Source organism: Drosophila mojavensis, unplaced genomic scaffold (assembly GCF_018153725.1).
Source record: "Drosophila mojavensis isolate 15081-1352.22 unplaced genomic scaffold, ASM1815372v1 contig_36, whole genome shotgun sequence".
NCBI lineage: Eukaryota > Metazoa > Arthropoda > Insecta > Diptera > Drosophilidae > Drosophila > Drosophila mojavensis.
This window is the reverse complement of record NW_025318858.1, coordinates 17,511,078-17,531,767: the sequence shown is the minus strand read 5'-3', so window position 1 is coordinate 17,531,767 and position 20,690 is coordinate 17,511,078. Positions and strand designations below refer to the sequence as shown.

General features: G+C 40.8%; 7 protein-coding genes across 11 annotated transcripts; 3 read left to right on the top strand and 4 right to left on the bottom strand.

Annotated features, from left to right (window-relative positions):
* Positions 1-25: 25 nt before the first annotated feature.
* Positions 26-1,384, bottom strand: LOC6577112 (enoyl-CoA delta isomerase 1, mitochondrial). Of its 2 annotated transcripts, none has more exons than XM_044008548.1 (4): positions 1,279-1,384; positions 905-1,158; positions 689-835; positions 26-632 (listed from the first exon to the last, which is right to left on the bottom strand). In XM_044008548.1, the coding sequence occupies exons 2-4, from the start codon at positions 1,148-1,150 to the stop codon at positions 165-167; spliced, it is 861 nt and encodes a 286-aa protein (XP_043864483.1). In that variant the 5' UTR covers positions 1,151-1,158; positions 1,279-1,384; the 3' UTR covers positions 26-164. The 2 variants fall into 2 exon arrangements, with proteins under 2 accessions (XP_043864483.1, XP_032585200.1); XM_032729309.2 differs by lacking the exon at positions 1,279-1,384 and adding an exon at positions 1,243-1,259.
* A 43-nt stretch (positions 1,385-1,427) lies between these two features.
* On the bottom strand, positions 1,428-2,757 carry LOC6577111 (enoyl-CoA delta isomerase 1, mitochondrial). Its single transcript, XM_002003044.4, has 4 exons — positions 2,666-2,757; positions 2,253-2,485; positions 2,046-2,192; positions 1,428-1,988 (listed from the first exon to the last, which is right to left on the bottom strand). Exons 2-4 carry the CDS (start codon positions 2,481-2,483, stop codon positions 1,521-1,523), a joined length of 846 nt encoding a protein of 281 aa, XP_002003080.1. The 5' UTR covers positions 2,484-2,485; positions 2,666-2,757; the 3' UTR covers positions 1,428-1,520.
* A 281-nt stretch (positions 2,758-3,038) lies between these two features.
* LOC6577110 (translocon-associated protein subunit gamma) lies at positions 3,039-4,032 on the top strand. Its single transcript, XM_002003043.4, has 2 exons — positions 3,039-3,309; positions 3,369-4,032. Exons 1-2 carry the CDS (start codon positions 3,162-3,164, stop codon positions 3,791-3,793), a joined length of 573 nt encoding a protein of 190 aa, XP_002003079.1. The 5' UTR covers positions 3,039-3,161; the 3' UTR covers positions 3,794-4,032.
* On the bottom strand, positions 4,028-6,775 carry LOC6577109 (3-ketoacyl-CoA thiolase, mitochondrial). Its single transcript, XM_002003042.4, has 5 exons — positions 6,612-6,775; positions 6,161-6,327; positions 4,482-5,255; positions 4,268-4,422; positions 4,028-4,199 (listed from the first exon to the last, which is right to left on the bottom strand). The coding sequence occupies exons 1-5, from the start codon at positions 6,628-6,630 to the stop codon at positions 4,118-4,120; spliced, it is 1,197 nt and encodes a 398-aa protein (XP_002003078.1). The 5' UTR covers positions 6,631-6,775; the 3' UTR covers positions 4,028-4,117.
* A 386-nt stretch (positions 6,776-7,161) lies between these two features.
* On the bottom strand, positions 7,162-9,122 carry LOC6577108 (probable splicing factor, arginine/serine-rich 7). Its single transcript, XM_032729308.2, has one exon. It carries the CDS (start codon positions 8,972-8,974, stop codon positions 7,433-7,435), a length of 1,542 nt encoding a protein of 513 aa, XP_032585199.1. The 5' UTR covers positions 8,975-9,122; the 3' UTR covers positions 7,162-7,432.
* A 94-nt stretch (positions 9,123-9,216) lies between these two features.
* On the top strand, positions 9,217-12,985 carry LOC6577107 (SWI/SNF-related matrix-associated actin-dependent regulator of chromatin subfamily A containing DEAD/H box 1 homolog). 2 transcript variants are annotated; one of them, XM_002003040.4, is made up of 8 exons: positions 9,217-9,456; positions 9,520-9,680; positions 9,965-10,548; positions 10,873-11,205; positions 11,266-11,533; positions 11,597-11,743; positions 11,811-12,113; positions 12,179-12,985. In XM_002003040.4, exons 1-8 carry the CDS (start codon positions 9,348-9,350, stop codon positions 12,803-12,805), a joined length of 2,532 nt encoding a protein of 843 aa, XP_002003076.1. In that variant the 5' UTR covers positions 9,217-9,347; the 3' UTR covers positions 12,806-12,985. The 2 variants fall into 2 exon arrangements, with proteins under 2 accessions (XP_002003076.1, XP_032585198.1); XM_032729307.2 differs by having other exon boundaries at positions 11,594-11,743.
* Positions 12,986-13,582: 597 nt separating this feature from the next.
* On the top strand, positions 13,583-20,676 carry LOC6577106. 3 transcript variants are annotated; one of them, XM_015165496.3, is made up of 10 exons: positions 13,583-13,762; positions 14,436-14,714; positions 15,130-15,433; positions 17,066-17,569; positions 17,641-17,737; positions 18,375-18,549; positions 18,637-18,889; positions 19,009-19,470; positions 19,541-19,753; positions 20,026-20,676. In XM_015165496.3, the coding sequence occupies exons 4-10, from the start codon at positions 17,405-17,407 to the stop codon at positions 20,248-20,250; spliced, it is 1,590 nt and encodes a 529-aa protein (XP_015020982.1). In that variant the 5' UTR covers positions 13,583-13,762; positions 14,436-14,714; positions 15,130-15,433; positions 17,066-17,404; the 3' UTR covers positions 20,251-20,676. The 3 variants fall into 3 exon arrangements, with proteins under 3 accessions (XP_015020982.1, XP_002003075.1, XP_032585336.1); XM_002003039.4 differs by having other exon boundaries at positions 13,583-13,786; XM_032729445.2 differs by lacking the exon at positions 18,375-18,549 and having other exon boundaries at positions 13,584-13,762; positions 18,606-18,889.
* Positions 20,677-20,690: the final 14 nt, after the last annotated feature.

Below are 20,690 nucleotides of genomic sequence, written 5' to 3'. Positions count from 1 at the left end.
CTTTCTTCAAACAAACGTATTAGAATGGTTTTAATAAAATGTGTATTTAGAAGACAACAAAACCATTTGCTTACAGAAATTGATTACATTTCTATCGTCATAACAAACCCCCACCATTTTAAATGCATAGAATAACACAGTAAGTTACATATGGAACACAATCGTCAGTGCTTGTCCTTCGCCTTCAGGTTGCGAAGGTACTCTCCTAAGCCCTCTTGAAACGATGGCTTATTTATATAGTCCAAAGATTCGCGTAATTGACCTTCAGGGTCGTCTATCAACACCTGCACGTCTGGCGCACGAAACTGTCGTTTGGTCAGTGCCCGAGCCGCTGGCTGTGTTTGCTTAAAGCTATCAATGAATTCAGCGCATTTGCATAACGCTTCCGCCTTGCTGTCGGCCACTTCGTCGACTAGATTCACTTGCAGCGCTTCCTCGGTGCTAAAGAGCTTGCCCTGGAGCAGCGCTCGTTCAACTATGCGCCGGGGCAATACACTCAGATAGCTAATCATAATAAAATGTGGCACCACGTAGCCAAATTTGGTCGCATGGATGCCAATGCTGAAGCCGGGCAACATGACGCGATACTCGCAGGCTGCGGACAAAACGCAACCAACGGCAATCGCATGACCCTATAGAATGCAAAGAATATTTAAAATTATTAGCCAAGAATTTGAACTGAGCTCACATTAATAGCAGCAGCTGTGGGTATACTGCATTGGTACAGCGACAGCCACATTTCGTGCAGGGCTGTCCAGAATGCTTTCAATCGCTCCTGGTCGGGCTTATACAATTCGTTGAGATCCAATCCAGACGAGAAAACCTTATCGTTGGACTGTAAAGCAAAATAAATATGGGTACATAGATATATGAGGTCCCTTGTTTATTGTTTAAATTAACTCACCGATGTTAATATCAGACCGCGACTCTTGTTACACTCGATCTGCTTAATGTTCTCGTTCAGCTGCAACAACAGCTCCAAGTTGCAGCTGTTAACAGGTGGTCGGTTTAGAGTCAGCGTAGCAATGCCCGACTTGTCATCCACCTCAACCATGGTCAGCTTGGATATATTTGCTTTTGTCAGGCATCTCCATAGGCCCGGTAATTGGCGCCTGCCCAAGTCCAACAGTTTTGTTTGGCTACGCAGCATTTTAGCGACTGTTGATCACATGTTATTCGAATTATAAGGTCATTAGTTTTGCGGTTTTCGTTCGCTTATGTTGTTCGTCACAACACTGCTACCTGATTAACAGCTGTGACGTCACCAGTACTTCGTACCATGTGTGGATCGTGAAGTAAGCAGAAACAAAATTGTTCCATTCCCTTGTTTCCCACGTCTGAAGCGAAGCTAAGCACCAGCCATAGACACGAACCCAATGCAAAATGTACAAACACAATTTCGTCTTATGAAATGACAGATATTTACATATATGTGAATATTGTAAAAACGTTTTATTAGTTTTTATATGTGTATAAAATGAGTAGTATATGAGATTTGTTGAAAAATGAAAGATATTAATTTAATTCTTTGCCTTCTTTTTCAGACTTTCCAAATATATGCCTAGTCCTTTCTGCACTGCCGGCTGGTTGATAAAGAACAGAAACTTTTCCAAGTCCTGAGCACGTTCACTTTCCAGCTGCTCCAATTCGGCAGCTCTAAACTGTTGCTTGGTTAGCGCACGGGCGATCGGATTTACTTTGGCAAATGTGCCAATAAATTGTGCACACTTCTCCAATGCCTCCTCCTTGGTGCCGGCGGCCTCGTCAACCAGGCCGATCTGCAGGGCTTCATCGGTGGTAAACATGCGTCCCTGGTTGAGTGCACGCTCAGCCTCGCGTCGTGGCAGAACGCTTAGGAAGGATGACATAAACCACATGGGCGCCACAATTCCAAGTTTGGTTTCGTTTAGGCCAATCGTAAACTTAGGCAGCATAACACGATATTCGCAAGATGTTGCTAAGAGGCAACCTCCAGCTGGGGAATGGCCCTGTACAGAGATGGACATGTAAGAAAGTGTATTAAAACGTGAATTTGAGCTGCTTACATTAATGGCAGCTGCAGTTGGCACACTGCTGCCATACAGCGCTAGCCAAGCATCCTGCAGCGCTGTCCAAAATGCACGAACTCTCTCTTTATCTGGCTTATACATTTCCATTATGTCCAAGCCGGCCGAGAATATGGTAGGATTCGACTAGAAAATAATTATGAAATTCAATTTAAGGATATCGTGACTGATGGAGGGCCATCTTACAGATGTCAATATAAGGCCGCGACTTTTGTTGCCCTCTATTTCTGCAATTGATTGACGTAGGTCGCGCAGTAAATCCAAATTGAGTCCGTTCACAGGCGGCCGGTTCATGGTAAGTGTGGCAATGCCTGTTTTATCATTTACCTCCACTGTAGTTAGTTTAGTGGTAGTGGACATAGTTCTGAAGGGACCAGTGGCGCAGGGCACCAGACTCAAGAGTTTTGAACGCATCATTTCTGAAAAAAAAAAAAAACATGTCAACAACAAAATGACCTTTGGACGCGATCTAATGTTAGAGCAATGGTGTAGGATGAAGACAATTTTTATCCAGAACAATTTTTTAAATACATTATTAATATTTCTGAATAGCAACAAATATTTGTTAGCGCAAAATTGAATATATTAAAATAAATCACCTGAAATTATTAACTTTTAAATATAAACAGCTGTTTCAGAACCTGTTGCACTTTTCTGTGCCAGTGATATTGATTATTCGATTAATTGTATCGGTTTTGCCAGGGATGCAGCAGCTGAACTTTTTCATTTTAATTCAAATGATTTAGGCAGAGTAATTAACGAAATAATGTTAGAGTAAATTTTTATTGTAAATTAAATTTTAATCGCTGTTAAGCTGCCAAGTTGGCATAATAATATATAACATAAATTAAAGCTTACCAACTGCTAGCTGTGTTCCTCAAATGAACCAGAATGTCGTGCGCAGACTGGCCTTGTTCATATCGCGGAGCAACTTTGTATTTTGACACTTACTTTACACGTCACAACGGCGCAGCTGTCACTTTGCCGATTTGACTGCCTTCGTGTACGCTTTGCTCTTATTCTTCGTTCGCCTGGCTGCGTTGCTGTAACTTTCACTAGCGCAACTCACATAAAAAACATAAAACTCGCGTAAAAATGGGCTCTGGCAAACAACAGAAAGTGCAATCATCCGGTTTCACCAAGGAGGAGGAGCTGTTGCTACAGGACTTCAGTCGCAACGTCAGCACCAAATCGGCGACAATCTTCTATGGCAACGCTTTCATCGTCTCCGCTCTGCCAATCTGTAAGTAATCAAGCTAGTAGTGACACGTTGTTGATTTTCCTAAATGGGACATTATTCAGGGCTCTTCTGGCGCATCCACAACATGGACCTGTGGCCCAGCTCCATTCTGTTCGTGCTGGTGACTGCGGCAAGCACCTACTTGATGGCAACGGCCTACAAAAACATCAAGTTCCAGCTTAAACACAAGATTGCAGTGCGCCGTGAGGAGGCTGTTACACGCGAGGTGAACCGTCAGCTGGGCGACGACAAGAAGGTCACACGCAAGGAGAAGGACGAACGCATCCTGTGGAAGAAGAATGAAGTTGCCGACTACGAGGCCACGACCTATTCGATTTTCTACAACAATGCCATCTACTTGGCCATCATCATCTTCATCAGCTTCTTCCTGCTGAAGAATGCCACACCGTTTGTCAACTACATCTTTTCCATCGGCATCGCGAGTGGTGTCCTGGCGTTGTTCTCCACCAGCGCTCAAACGAACTGAACAATATAGATTTGCGTGTACTCGTAATGTTAGGCCCATTAAGAGATTCTTACCTTAAAAGTGCAAGCAGCAAATTCCATTCATCACTCGCTCGCATTGTTGACTTGATTGTAAACATTTTAGCTATTTCGAGAATATAAATTTTATAATGAAATGTTGTCTTTCTTGTAGAAAGCTGTATGAAACACTTCCATTTGCAAAATGTTCAAAATAAATTTGTAAAAGTCTAAACCATCAAATTATCGATCCTTAATTTTATTACTTGTAGATATATATTTCAATCAAAATGCCTAATCTTATTGTAAATGCAGAACGTGTTTAATCTCAGACAGCCTCAAGGAGCAGAGCAATGCCTTGACCACCGCCAATGCAGGCAGAGCCAATGCCATACTTCAGTTTCTTACGCCTGCGAAGTAGAAATTGAAGATGTGAAGTCATGAGTGAAGTTCGATATGGAGCACTTTGTCTACTTACTGCAACTCGTGCACCAGATGACCGGTAATGCGAGAGCCACTGGCACCCAGTGGATGACCCAGGGCAATGGCGCCGCCATTCACATTCAACTTTGATAGATCCAGCTTCAGTTCCTCGGCGCAGGCCAAAGTTTGGGCGGCAAAGGCTTCGTTGATCTGCAGAGAAAAACATGTTAAGAGGCAACTCTATATGGAATATCCACTGAAGGATCTACCTCGATCAGGTCAATGTCCTCCAATTTCTTGCCGGAGACTCTGAGCACATTTTGTATGGCCGGCACAGGGCCAATGCCCATGATCTCAGGCTTGACGCCTACAAACGAGAAGGCGACGAGACGTGCCAGAGGCTTCAGGTTGTACTCCTTGAGCGCCTCCTCGGAGGCAACGATAACGGCAGCAGCGCCGTCGCAGATGCCAGAGGCTGTGCCCGCGGTGACGACGCCATTCTTCTTGAACAGCGACGGCAGCTTGGCCAGGCCCTCGATGGTGGTCTTGGGACGTGGATGCTCGTCCACAACAAAGTCCACCTCCTTGCCCTTGACCTTCAGCTTGATGGGCGTAATTTCAGCATTGAAGGCGCCCTCCTGCTGTCCCTTCTCCCAGTTCTTCTGCGAACGCAACGAAAACTCATCCACGCGCTCCTTGGAGATCTTATACTGATCGGCCAGGTTCTCGGCAGTCAATGCCATGGGCAGCTTGCAGTAAGTGTCCGTGAGACCCGCCCACAACGCATCCTCCAAATTGTAGTTGCCGCCCAGCGTGGTGCCGAAGCGCATGTTGCGCGCTATGAACGGCGTCTGGGACATGCTCTCCACGCCGCCAGTGAGCGCCACCTTAGCACCACCCACCAAAATATCCTGAGCACCATTCACAATGGACTGGAAGCCGGAGCCGCACAGGCGATTAATGCCCAACGCGGGCTTCTCAATGGGAACGCCACAGTTCAAACCCACGTGACGTGGCACATAGATGCCATCCGTGGAGGAGGACTGCAAGAGAAAGCAATTCAAATATGTTGGAACAATGTGAGGAATTAATATAAATTTTCTATACATTTCTTAATATAAAATAAAAACAAATAAAATGAAATGTTTTGAACTAAATAATTATAATATAAATATGTATAAAATAAAAAAAAAAATTAAATAGAATAGAATAGAAAACTATAAAATTAATGTAGATTGTAAGATAATTTCTAATAATAAAAATAAAAATTTAGTAAATAAAGGAAACAAAAAATTTGTTATTGTTTAAAAATTACAATATTTAAAAATAGATATATTTTTTTTGGATCTAATTACTAATAAAATAATAAAAGCATAAACATATATTTTCAAAGTATAAAAACTAAAAAGGCAAATATTTATGTACATACATAAATAATATAAATTAAAAAAATATTAAAAATTTATAAAACCAAAGAATTATATAAATATATATTTAACAGATTTAAAAAAAAAAATTATAAAAAAGTGAACTATTTTAAGACATCTATACAAAAAATATATAAATCATTTTTGATAACAAAGCATAAAAAATATAGATAAAATCATTTATCAAAGTCGTGCAACAACAAGTTTTGCAAAATAGATAATTAATATTACATGTATGAATTAATTGCTAGATATGCCAATGTATATGTAAATATACAATATAAATTAATATAGTCATCAAATAGACTATCGCAAATTTTCATGCATACAAATATATATAAAACTCTAATTGAAAATGATTAAATCATGATATGAATTTATATATATGTTTATATATGTATGTTCACATATATATACATACATGTATGTATTTGCTAACCAAGATCTAGATCACTTTTATCAGCTACATAGATGTTGTGCGACTGGCTCAGAGTTCGCTCCGGCAATCGAGATTCACTTACCGCAATCACATTGCCAACGACGACCGTGTCCACCTGTTCGCCCTTCAGGCCAGCCGCTTCCAGCGCCGCCTTGGCAGCTGTGGTCTGTAGCTGTGTCTGGTTGATGTTCTTCAGAGCACCGCCAAAGGTGCCAAAGGCCGTGCGCTTGGCAGCGACAATATAGATGCCTGCGTGAGCAAATAAATATATACACATGCATTAGTGTGTGTTTATACAGCCTGTCTGATATAAAGATTATTCAAATTAGGAATGGTTAACGAAAGCAAATCTTGTTTTTTATTTGCCCCTCAACAGGTCCAAAGTGCAGGCGTTCCCATTTGTCTATGTTAAAGGGGGAGTTGGGGGCAGCCGGCAGAAGATAACGAACGCAGCAACAAGTCCAAAGTTCACTTTCATCAAAACTTTCGCTGGCAAACAAAGAAATATATGCAATTCATATATAGTCAGGTACCTTTTGTAACTGCAGACATTTTGCACAAATTCACACAATTGCTCAAAACAAACGAGAATGGATAAGAATATATGTATTATCAATATTTATGATCACAGCAGAGCTAGCGCAATTAGAACCGCTGGCGACAAACGCTCGACGTCAACTTGGAATCCAATTGGGAGCCGGCCGACATTTTGTAGAGCGTAAAAGCTCACGCCTGCAGCTCTCTGCAAAGCTTTTTAGCGGCACGAAAGCCGCAAAGCCAAACAAACAAAAACTTGCAGCTGTTTCATACACAGCGGGAAAAGTGCTTAGACTATTTTTAACAAAGTCAATTCCAAATGCAAAATTTTAACTAAAATGTCAGAATAATTGAATATAATAAAAAGCTAATTAAAAGAGAGAAATATAAATTAGATTGCGACCGTAAGGTGTGCACGACCGGAAGATACCCTGAAATAGCTTCGCCTTACAGAAAAGCAGCATATACTGATATAAATGATCAGCTTCAGCTTAGTACAATATCTTACAAGTTCAAGATCAGCCCCTAATTAAAACAGCTTTAGAATTATTAAACTTAGGCTAGTGTTGTATATTCAATATTTACTTAAATAAACATACATGCATAAATGCTGGACTTTTGGATAAAACTTTAGGCTTGGAACTAGGACAGAGCAGAGCAATACAAATTCTCAAAGCGGTCACTTAATTGAAACTGTTATATATAATGATTTAATTAGCAAAAGTATTGTTAGTTCTTTGTAATTGTTTTTATGTTTTACTGTTTGTATTTGTATAGTAATCAAAATTGTGTGCATATGATAGGATCTTGTCATCATTCATGGTGAATTAGATATATCCATGTTGTCGGATTTCTCAACGCTGACCGATTTACGGGAGTTCTTTGTCTCGACATCCTCCGTAATGGCCTTCAGCTTGCGTGAGTCGGGAGTGCGGGAGCGTCGTCTCGAAGAGGACGACGACGATGACTTGGTGGAGATGCTGGCCACATCTTTGCTGCGACTGGAGCGTGACTTGCTGGGCACAGGGGGCGGCGATGGGGAGCTGCGTTTGCTGTGCGAGCGTGGCGAACGGGCGCGATGTGACTTCTTGCTGCGCTCCCGGGATCTGGAGCGCTTGCCGTTGCCGCTGCTAATGGAGACGGCAGCACTGCCGCTGCCACCGAGTCCTCCGCTTACACCATGCGATCGAGAACGACGTGACCGCGATGTACTGCGGCGATGTCGAGATCTGGAGCGCTTACCGCGCGACCTCGACGAGCGCGAGTGCTTGCCACCACGAGAACGTGAGCGGCGCGAGCGTGAGCTGCTGCGACGATGGCGCGAGCGAGAGCGCTTGCTGCGCGATCGTGATGAGTGTTTGCCGCGAGAGCGCGAGCGGCGAGACCTTGAGACGCTGCGACGCTCTCGTGTGCCAGAACGGCGTCGGCGACGAGAGCTGGAGCGATGAGAACGGGATCGACTGGTGGTGCGTCTTTCCCGAGAGCGAGAGTGTGAGCGAGAACGTCGCCGCTTGTCCTTGGCCAACATGCCAATGACAGGATCGATGGCAGCCGATATCATGCTCTGTGCTTCCTTGACAATCGTCATGGCCTCCTCAATCTCTGCCTGGGCTGCCTCATTGGACTTGGCCTCTGGCTTCGTTATGGAGTAGGTGGAGTGATATACATTCAAATGTCCGCCCTTGAACTCCTGGCCCTGCATGCGCAGCGCATGTATGACGCTTGTCTGCTCACAGAACTCAATCATGCAGTACGTCTTGTTATCCTTCTCAGCCCAGCGCGCATACTTCACTTCGCCGGCGCGCTGGAAGCACTCCATTAGATCGTCCAAGCGCCACTCATTTCGCACATCGCACACAATGATGGTGCGACGGATTTCTTCAATCTTGCGTGCATCATAGAAAGAAGGCAGGGCCGGATATTCAGGCAGATTAAACTCAACAAGCTTCGGGTCGTACGTTTTAATGACTTGCTGGGGCAGTTGTCCCTCGATGCGATTGATTACTTCAGGCGGCAGCTTAGAGTCCGGTTTCTGCAAGCCTGGCACTATGGTGCCGTTCTTAAGCATCTCCAAAGCACGATACTCCTCGGGTATGGCCAGCACCGGGATGACGATGAGCGCCCGGTCAATAAAAACGGTGTTGGTCAAGTGCTGGGCCACGGGCACACTGCTACTCTCAGTGTATTTAACATAGCAGATGCGCGACTGCACTGGACAAGAAACATCCCGGATGGTGGGGTACAGTCGAATCTCCTCGATTTTACCAATGTTGCCGAACAACGTTTGCATCTGGTCCTTGGTGGCCTGCGGCGCAATATTGGTCACCTGTATAACACGCGGAGTGTTGCCGCCCGCCATGTTTGATGTTTCACTTTTGTTAACAAACTTTGGGAAATTCGTTTTAGTTTTTAGCAGAAAATAAATATTCAATTAACCTCTCTCACACAAGTGGAAAAAATTCTACAAGGGCTGCAGACAGCGTCGCGAAAATCTCGATTGGCCCACAGTGCTATCGCACCGATAATAGTTTCGCGTCGCGCACGAGCATCGTTATCGATGTGTTGCGATTGGCATTGGTGTGCAACTGCGCCTAGTGCTGATTATTAGTGTGAATTGTGAATGCAAAAGTTGTAGGAAAATTTTTTGTAGTAGATGTTAAATTGAAGAGCAATTGCAATTGTTATTTATAAATAAAACGTCAACAATTGTTCACATTCGGCTATCCTCAGACATGTCGGAAAGCCAAGCGCCATCTGTCTCCAAATCTAGTTTGAACGATTTGCGACAGTTTCGCATAAATAAAAATGCAGCCGCCGCAGCTGCCAGCCCAAGTCGCACTGGTAGGCATTGTGTTTACTGTTTGAAGATGCATTGAACAAAATGTAATGTGTATTGCATTTCAGAGCGTGTACCTGGCAAGAAACGCATTCAAGTGATGGCAGACAGTGACAGCGACAGCGCCGACTGTCAGACACCAAAAAAGGCCAAACTTGTGCTGACCGTCAAGGAAAAAGAGGAACGTTACATGGCTGCCGCAAAAATAATGCCAAACTATGATACAATGGTAAGCCATCGACCATTGGCTATGGTTTTTCTTCTCTTTCATTTGTGCTGGGTGCGGGGGGCAAAGCGCGCGCGTCGTTTACATGTGTTCGGAATATGGCGACTCGGGCCCGGCATTGCGAACAGCTGTTTGGCACAGTGGCGTCGCGTGAAAAAGGGGTAGCTCAACAATTTATAAGCCCCACATCTAAAAATAAAAATTCCTTTGCGACAATAAATATTAATTTAGATTAAAAACTAATATTAAAAATCCCACAAATATATCTCTTTTGGTACACCTTACAGGCAATTCAAGATTCGCTAGCACGATCCGATTGGGATGTAGCAACGGCAATACGTTATCTGAAAGAACACTGTAAGCCCAAACCACAAACCACACCGCTGGATAAGCCGAAATTAAAGCACAGCTCGAATGGCAGCGGGACCAAATCGCATGGCAAGTCCAGTGGCAACTACTCGGACTACGACAACTCCGATGATGATGACGTTAAGCAGTCCAAGGATCAGGTGTACGACAGTGATGACAGTGATACCGAAATGTCCACCAAGATGACCGGGCAGCGAAAGAAAGTATTTCAGTTCATGAACACTGCCAGCCTGCTCGAGCTGCAGTCGGTGAAGACGCTGTCGGAGAAGAAGGCAACGGTACTTACAGAGATTCGACCGTTCAATGATTGGGCGGATCTGCGGCAGAAACTGGAGGCTAATCGTCTATCGGCGGATCTACTTAACTACGCACAGGATCTGATCAACAAACAGAATACCGTCGCCACCATATTAAGTAAATGCAACGGCATGGTGCAACGTCTAGAAACGGCTATAGCCAATGGAGCTGGCATTGTGGAGCAGCCAAAAATACTTAGCAGCAAGTGGGTGTCTATTTTTGGTTATCTATCAAACAGATTAATGATCTCTAATTAACGTCATATATCCATAATAATTAATATATAAGTCGAGTGTTCTGTCTGTCTGTTTCTATATTGCTAATCTGTCTTTTTAAATACTTTGGTTGATTAAATATTTATATTCGGTCGGTCTGTTCTTATGGTCTTAACACTTAGTGATAAAATAATCTTGATTGATATATTCGAATATCTCGTATCATAGAAACAATCAGGTAAATTATTTAACTTAAGATGCGCTAAGTTAATTAAGATAAGTTTTACTAATATTTTCGTTCGTATCTGTTCCAGTTTGCAATTGGCTGATTATCAGATAATAGGCCTTAATTGGCTGACAGTTATGCATAAGCAGGAAATGAATGGCATTTTGGCAGATGAAATGGGACTGGGCAAGACCATACAGGTAATTGCCTTTTTGGCATATCTCAAGGAAAATGGTCTGAGCAAGGGAGCTCATCTCATAGTTGTACCTTCGTCAACGTTGGACAATTGGGAAGCTGAAATTTCGAAATGGTGCCCCAGTCTCGTAGTGGAAAAATATCACGGCTCGCAGGACGAGCGACGACGAATGCGTGTACGTTTCGCCAAGGATGGGTTTACTGGCTTTGATGTCCTGCTGACCACGTAAGTGATTATTGATCTCGAACTCTATTCATTCGGTTGCTTAATCTGTAACTTTGCCAGATACCATATAGTTGGCTCTACGCCCGAAGAGCGAAAGATGTTCCGCGTTTGCAAGCTGCACTATGTCATCTTCGATGAGGCCCACATGCTGAAAAACATGACGACCCAACGTTACGTCAATCTGATCACAATTAACGCCGAGATGCGTATTCTGCTCACAGGCACACCACTGCAGAACAATCTACTGGAGTTGATCTCATTGTTGTGCTTCGTTATGCCCAAGTTCTTTGCCAAGAGCATTGAGGATATCAAGACCTTGTTTGTCAAGGTATGTGTATGTCAGCAGCTTTTTTAATTTAATAAATTCCTAATGATCCCTCTAAATCAGCAGAAAAATAAAAGTGATGGCGATCAGGAGGAAGTTTCACAATTCCAAGAAACACAAGTACAACGCGCCAAGCGTATTATGAAACCTTTTGTCCTGAGGCGGCTCAAAAAGGATGTACTCAACAACTTGCCCACAAAGCACAGCTATGTGGTAAGCTAATGATTTGCGTTAGATGAGTATATGTCCCAGTTGATTATAAATACTTGTCATCCCTTAGGAAAAAGTTCCAATGTGCGCTACACAAAAACAATATTATAAGGAGCTGGTCGAATATTATTCAAACAATAAAGGGGAGATCTGTAGCAGCAGCGATCGTGCCGGCGTGGCTATTATGATGGAAATGCGACGCATGGCAAATCATCCGTTGCTAATGCGTCACTATTTCACTGACGAACAATTGCGGGGCTTTGCCAAGCGCCTGGCACGCGTCAGTTCCTACAAGAAGACCAATGAACAGTACATATTCGAGGAGTTGGCAATTATGTCAGATTTCCAGGTCTATCAGCTGTGTAACAAATACGTAAGTTGGCTGAAATGTAAATAATTGTTTTAGACGGACTAAAACTTGTCTTAATTGGCACTTAGGAGCTGTATGATGTAAAGATTCCGGACAACTTGATTTGTGAGTCGGGTAAATTCCAATATCTGGACACACTCTTGCCCAAACTGAAGGCCGAGGGACATCGTGTGCTGCTCTTTAGTCAGTTTACCATGATGCTGGACGTTGTGGAGCAATATCTGAGGATTAGAAAGCATGGTTTCTGTCGCTTGGACGGCGCCACAGCTGTCAAAGAACGACAGGATCTGATCACAGATTTCAATGTCGATGATAATATATTTGTGTTTCTGTTATCAACAAAAGCCGGTGGCGTGGGCATCAATTTGACTGCAGCGGATACCTGCATCATTCACGACATTGACTTCAATCCCTACAATGATAAGCAGGCCGAAGATCGCTGTCATCGTATGGGCCAGAATCGTCCAGTTACCATTTACCGTTTGATATCAGAGAACACCATTGAGGAGGGCATCTTGATGGCTGCCGAAGAGAAGCTAAAACTAGAAAAGGACATCACGTCAACCGAGAAAGGCGAAGTGCATGAACAGCGTTGCGTTGTCAAATTGTTAACCATGGCCTTAGGCCTGGACAAGGATGAAGAGGAGCAGTTGAACAATTCATTGAATAATTCCTTGGGAACGCCTACAAAGTAGTTGATCAATAAAGCCGCTTCACTTTCCATTTTCCAAGAACACTGTTTTGTAATAGGGTATCATTTAATAATTTTTTAAAAATGTATACTTAAATTATTTACGAGCGTTCTGCTTTTATCATTTTCGTGTATTTATAAGAATCGATATCGTATTAAATTAAATATAATATATTGACATTAAGTTCAGTTTTTCTTTTCGAAGAGTCAATGCAAGAATCGATTAAGTGGGGAAAATATTGGATTAAATTATATTAAAAATAATCCTATTATTGTTTTCAACTTAATGTTTATAAAAAATTATTTGTATTTAATATTATGAATATTTTTAATTTGAAATGAGGAACAGTTTAACAATTTTTGAAATGTATTTAAAGTCAATCAAAATGAAATTGAATATATTAAAATCGCTATTTCCTCAAGATTTTCTGAAAACGCTACCTTTTCCACGGATAAATAGACTCCATTTATTTTAATATATAACCACTTTCAAGAATTAAATTATTGTTCAACAATTGAAGCTCTTACATATATAATAAAGTTAATATAGGCGCGGCTATCTTTGAATCATTCGAGTTCAACAAATTAAACTCGACAACCCTCAAAAGAGCGAACGTCACTCGGGCCCTCTCGCTCGCTCCCGCTCTCAATGGCCGCTCTCATCACTGTGGTTGGTGATCACATGCAGGGCGATACTTTCGCTCTCCCTCTCTCTCGCTCTCTCTGTCTGTCTGTTTAGTGTTGTGGAAGCTTTTCGTAGTGGCGGCGATTCATCAGGTTTTCAGTCTTTAACTGATCGCTCGCGCCGATGATTTAATTTTTAAGTTTAAACGCTGATTTTGTAGCACAGAGAACACAAAACCCTGCGTCAAGCGTAGCAAACCGAACGATACTCACATTACCTACCATATATATGTGTATATTATATATATACTACTATACTACATACATCTCGACAAAAGTGCGAATATTAAAATAATATAAAGTAAACGAACAAAATTAGCATTAAAAAAAATCGAAAGTTCTATGTGAAAAAAAAATATACATATATGTATAGATATACATATATATTTATATACATACATATGTATGTATGTGCATGCACCTTATGTATTTAGTTGTGAATGTGCAGCAAAGTTTTGTAAATTTGTATTCTATTCTATTCTAATGAGTCTCTTTGCTATTATGTGATTCATATTGTTGTGTACATACATAAGATTCTTTTTTGTATTTGGCCGATTTATATTTATAAATAGCCGAGCCGCTCGCCAAACGGAAATCATATTGGTCCAAATACAAATAGTTAGTCCCAAAAAATACAAAATAAATAATAGATGTGTTTCAATATCTTCCAAAATCTGCTAAACAGCTAAAGACGACGTCATATTGTGGCTGCATAGCGGAAACGGAAGAAGATAGAAAACGCTCCTATGCTGTCTATGTACAGAGTATAGCTGCATACATACGAGCACATATACATATAAATACATATAGATAAACGTATATATATGTAGTTGAGGTATGCGGCACATGTGTCTAATTCGCAAATACAAATTTGTTAAAAACAAATGCGCGTGCAAAAAAAGAGCAAACATAAAAATAAATTAATTTCTATGCTTATTTTATATGTTAAGCATTATACACAACGCCTCTATGTTTGTGTGCGTGTGTGTGTGTGACTAATAGCCAAGAAAACTAGCGAGCGATCTAAAAAACGAAAAACAAAATATAAACGAAAATTACGCGAACAAACCTAAAATAAAGCCAGAGAAGAGCAATAATAACAGCAACAACAACAACAACAATTGACAACGAGCTAAAGAACCGCGCAAAGCAACAAACCAAAAATAGACAGCGCAAAGCAGAAGCAGGCGCAGCTAACGACGACGACGACGACGACGTCAGCGTCAACGGTGCGTATGCTTAACCAACAGCTGCCTCTCTGTCTCTCTCTCTTTCTCTCTTTCTCATACACACGACACACCCACCCCCTCGCTCATTGACTCATTCAAATCGTAAACAGCTGCTCGCGAACACTAACAACAACAACACAAACGAAAAAAAAAAAAAAAAACAGCAGCAACTGTGAAGAATAACAAGACACAATCATCAATTGTTTCTGCGCCACTGTATCAGTGCGATCGTGCGTATGTGTGTGTGTGTCTGTGTACATTTGTGTGCGGCATGCGACGATCCAAAAAGTTAAGCGCAGAACTCACTTACTCATAGTTGTCTATAAGGCATTCATATTGCCTGACTGCAAATTATAATTAAATAAAGTCATAAAAAGTTCAGAATTTGTTGTTATTTTTTGTATATAATTATTAGCGTATGTTATGTGCCGAGCATAATTAAACGACGCACGAAGAGCGTAGCTAAGGAAAGGAAATATTTAATGAATATAAACCATATATCTATACGAATCCCAACGACGAAGACGAGACTACGCGAACTCCACAACGACATTTTGTAATCTAAAGAACCTGCAAGCGAGATCGAGCGAGCGAGCGGAAAAGAGATATACCGAAATAGCAGCAGAAGGAAAGATGAGATAAACAATAAAGAAGAAGCTAAGCGAACAGAAACGAAAAACCAAACATAATATTGGATCAATTTTATATTGCATTAAAAGGTAAGCATTTTTATCACTAAATACTGGGATCTTATTAATTTAAGGTAGGCTTAAAGAAGCTCTCTATTGAACATTAAAATATCGGGATAAGAAACTTAACTATTAATCAAGTAGCCGAGCAAGCGATTTGAATAAAGAAAAATTGAAATTAATAAATAATATTCAGTTAATACTTACTCGTCTTCCAATGGAGATTTTAAGCTTAACTAAAGGCCTTACAATAGAATGTAGAATTTATATTATGATGATAGCGAAATCAACTTAAGTTTTTACTTTGTTAACTTATGCTTATTTAATACTTAACCTCAAGTCAAAGTCCTAGAAAAAATCCCCCCTCTAAGGCTGACGTAAAAATATTCGCCCTCTGCACACTCATGAATTATTATTTATATCGATTATTGTGATGACATTTTTCTTTGTAGATGTAAAATCGAAAAATCAGCAATTAAATAAATATAGTCTAAAATATAATATCTATATTTATATTGAGTATCAAGAAGAAAAAACTGCATTCCATATAAGTTTCTATTTTGAACATATTCGCTAATGTGGTAAAATAGTACATTGGCTAACACTCTTATTTACAGTGTTCGTCTGTTCATCTCTACGTTTGCTTATATGGACTAAAACTATACTACAAATGTATACGTACAGACATTTTGAATAAATACACTTTAAACTGCATAAGTGTTAAAATTTGTATGCCCTTTGGGGCCATAAGATTTCAGGCTCAGCACTGTTGACTCCCTGATCTGCTAGCACGTAGAACGTGATTAGAAATTGGTATTTTAGCTGACAGTTAGCGTAAAACTTTTCATCTTAATCAGTATTTCACTTTGATTCAAATTCATAAAATTTGATGGTAAAAATTTATTTGATAATAGATTTTGTTTGTTTTAAGAATCATTTTGCTTTAATTATTTAGACGGTTTGTTTAACTGACTGTCATAGTGTTGATTTGTTTATTATAGAGTATGTGCATTTCGGCAATACGAAAATAGCTTAAGCATACACACACATACATAGCCATCTTTATGGGTACTTTAAAGCGCTGAGAAATTAGACAAAAAATTGCTTAAAGCTGATGTCATTCGATTTGAACTGCGCTCCCTGTTCGCCGTCTTGAAACCAGATGCACTCCTACGCGCAGCCGCAGAGCCGGTTAAGTGGCTGTGGATGTACCTATGAAGTACATAAATCTATATATAAATATATAGATGTTCTGTCTGTGTGTGTATATAGCAGATCGATCGATCAACAGCGCAAAAAGTGTTTATGCTTTTCTCTTTCTGCACTCCACCAAACTGTTTTGTCCAAGATACAAACTTGATTTTTGTTTTCAGACCCACTCAGCTATTTATTTATTATAATATGCATGCCGAGTGAATCAGGCTCTAGCTGAGTGTTTGAAAATCTATAAAAATAGAAGTGTTTCTTTAATTAATTAATTTGCTGAATGATTGCTGATTATAATTTAGATGATGCCAGCATGACAGTATTGGATAATTAAACTATTTGTTAAGTAATTTAAATTTATTTGGTATTGAGAGCATGAAAGTATATTGAGTATAAAAGAGCCTGAACCAATATTCGCGAATTGTGTTTCTAATATTATTTTCTATTTTATTTCAGACCACTTATAAAAGGAATAAATACTATTTGTCTTCAGCAGAAGACTACGAAAGGAAATTAAGTCTAGATATTTGTATTAAAACAAAAAAACAAAAAAAAAAAAGGAGATAAGAAAAACAAGAATTGTGATATGTACTTTACTCAAATATTGAAAAAACACTTGTAGAAAAGTTTATTTCAAGTATTCCGATCGTTTAAGAGACGGACACGCAAATAATCCAAGATAATATCAAAACTTGAACAAGAAACGGAAAAAAGAAACCAAAGATTAGGGTTTTCAATTAGATTAACATATAAGAGAAAGCAAAAGCGGAAGCAGAAGCAGAAGCAGAACCAGCAATGGCAGAAAAAGTGGAAATCTCACCAGCCACATTTAATAATAATCAGCAACAACAACAGCAACAGAATGATGCTCGAAAGGTGCGCAAGTCGCCCGATTTTCAGCCCGTATTACCAGGTGTCATATCCAGAGAGCGCAGTTTTGTGCGCACCTCCAATCAACAGGTTGGCTACACAAACTACAGTTGCAGCTATAATATTTATACAGTTGCATAATCACACATATTTGTTTTCAGAATATAAACAAACGGCGCAGCTTGGCGTTCAACGTACCTGGAAATCAGCCTGGACAGATGCGTGGCAAGCCAGCTATGGATATATACAGACCTCCAAGTAAGTAATATAATGTAGTATAGGGTCATCTATAACGCCTGTAAGCTTAGCATGCATTACATAATAATAGATATCATCACATTTTTAGTTATTTTCATTTATCAAAGTGAAATTTATTACTTATATTATTTTTATTTAATATTCTTTATTTTAATTTGTATTTCTAAAAAAGTTCAATGCATTACACAAAATCATATTTTCTGATCTTTCATGTTGCTGCCAATTTTAATTTGCAGTGATGATAAACGTCAAAGTACTGTCGGTCTCTCAGCCGTTGTCATTCAAATTACAGCAGAGCAACTAAGCTTTCCTTTAATAAAATAAAAAATATAACATCAAAATTCATTAATCTCTGCTAAATTCTTCTTTCAAGATGCTTCAAAAGCTTTTAAGGCTACTTTAACGTCATCATCGCGTTTCACACAATTCAAATGCCATTACAACAATATTTATTTTGTCTATGTTTTCTCTCTTCTTCTTTTCATATATGTCTATCTCATAAATAAATCTACCTGCCCTCCCTCCTCCTCAAAAAAAAAATAAATAAAAAATAAAAATAAAAAAAAATAAAAAACAAAAATCTCATCCCATAACTGTATTTATGTTTATTCAATGAACAATGTTTTACGTTGTGAAGATGTACGCGGCGATTTAGCCGGCGATGGTGGTGCCAATGGTGCTGGTGGTGGTGTTGGTGGTGGCAGTGGTAGTGGTACGGGTGTCTCGAACAAACTGAACATAAATGCCCAGGAGTTCACAATGACGACCAACTCACGTGCGACGCCACCGGCTGAGGCACTTAACAATAATCGGTAACGCCAACACAATTTTAATGCCAAGCTTTATCCCTCTTGCCGTCTTCTTACAGAGCTAAACCACAATCTACAACATTCTTCCAGTTCGTCCCTCATCTTTCCCATGGCTGGCGGACCAAGTCTCCTGCAGCAGCAGCAGCAGCAACAACAATATGCAGCAGCTGCCAACAATGCGATCCTGAATAGGCGCCAAGCGGGTCTCTCACTGGGCAATATGCCGGCCATGAACAGTCTCAAGGGTGGCCACCATCGTTCCATCTTGGTCACGCATCCCATCAGTCCCATGGGCGGACAGATTCCGCTCATGAATTCACCATCCAGTGGCAACATACTGCATGTAAATATAAATTATTATCAAATCGGAAATAATTTGAATACGAACGAACAGATATCAAGCTCTGTTTCGAATCCTCATTGTTCCCCTTTTAATGCGTATACAATTTTCTCTTCGTGCAGTCGACAAACCGAGTAAAGTTTGCTCCGGAGCCCAGAGCTCAGAAGTCGGGACAGCAAACTCAGTACTACAACAATGGACATCAAGCGTATCAAATAAATGGCATGGATCCCTATCTAAATGGCACTGCGCTGCAGCGCTCCAAGTCGCTGTCGTCGGCTGATGCACTGACTCGTGGCATGGCCGGCTTGGGCTTGGGCCTGGGCAACGAGGTGGCTGACATTGGGCAGTTTACTCCGGAAATACAGCAGCTGATCGAAACGGCTCTGGAGGATCCAAACAAATTGAATTCACGCTGCCTCATGGAGCTAACGTCGCAGTTTATTAAACGCGCCGTTGAGAGTCGACGATTCGCTTTGCCGATTTCGCGGCTCTGCTTGAATATTATCGCCAAGGAGCAAAAGGAGACTTTTCTGGAGGCGTTGCTCAACACGTGCCGTCAGTGGTATCAGGAGCGCGAAAAGGTAAGCAATCCCATTGGATCTTCTAGTGCAATTACAACTGCAAATTCATTTGGATTATTCTCTCCAACAGCTACTGTTTGCCATCCAGGGCATGAAGTCGCCATCGCGGGTTCGTTTTACGGCTTTCATGGCATTTCTTACGGAAATGTTTTGCCAGCTGAAACGCCGCCAGCTCCAGTTGCGCACTCACAGCGAGGGTACGCCGCCACCTCTAGTGCTGCTCAGTTTGCTCTCCAAATGCTGTGAGGATTGTGTGCGCCCACCTGTGCGCTCGCTGTCCGAGGTAAATACAGCAACTATTCCTAATAAGTTCGATAACAATGAATTGCTGAACTAATTTAGTGATCAGTGAGCGATTCGATTCAAGTTGGTCATGAACGAAGTTCCTTGCTCAGTTATCGAATCATTCATGAACAATTTGTTAAATGATCGTTAATTTGAGTTACTCAAATTAAATACAACAATTCATGAGCTGCTGAATTAGATCACAAATCAAATTAACGTACTAATTAAATTATACTAAAACTAATCGACTCATACTTTTTGATTTTATAGATTGAGTCCTTATTCTATGTACTGACCTGCATTGGTCAGGATATGGAGCAGCAGCTGCCGCAGCAGTTGGAGCAACTGATGTCCGTGGTGCGCGATGCGTTCCTCAATGCCGGCGATGCTGCGGCTGCCATACGGCGCACCCTGTTGCAGCTGATTGAGCTGAAGGCTTCGCATTGGCAGCTGCCCGGAAACTCGGTGCTCTATTACACCCACACCAACACTTAATTGAACAGAGATTGAGAATCGGGCGCAATTTGCAATTGCAATATGTAAACAGACATTATTATTGTGGTCGAATTGCATTTAGGCCCAGTCCTCGTGCAACACGCAACTATTTATCGTACTACAGCAGTACATCATAGTCCATAAGCAATATTTATTTTTGAATCCGTAGCTAGATGACTAACCCAGGCATTATAGTTATATAGTATACGCATATTTATACAGCTGTCAAGTCTTAGGCTGGCAACCGAAAACGGAAACGGTAATAGTGGACCAAGCTCATTTAACCTTAAACCATCCAGCCCCTCCCCTTCCCATGTCAACCAACCTCTAGTAGAATACTTCATTCTGCTTATATAAGGCTCAATTTATACTATGTGAAATCCATATTATTTATGTGTAATAAACAATACGCTAGTCAAAAACAAATCTTGTTAAAAGGG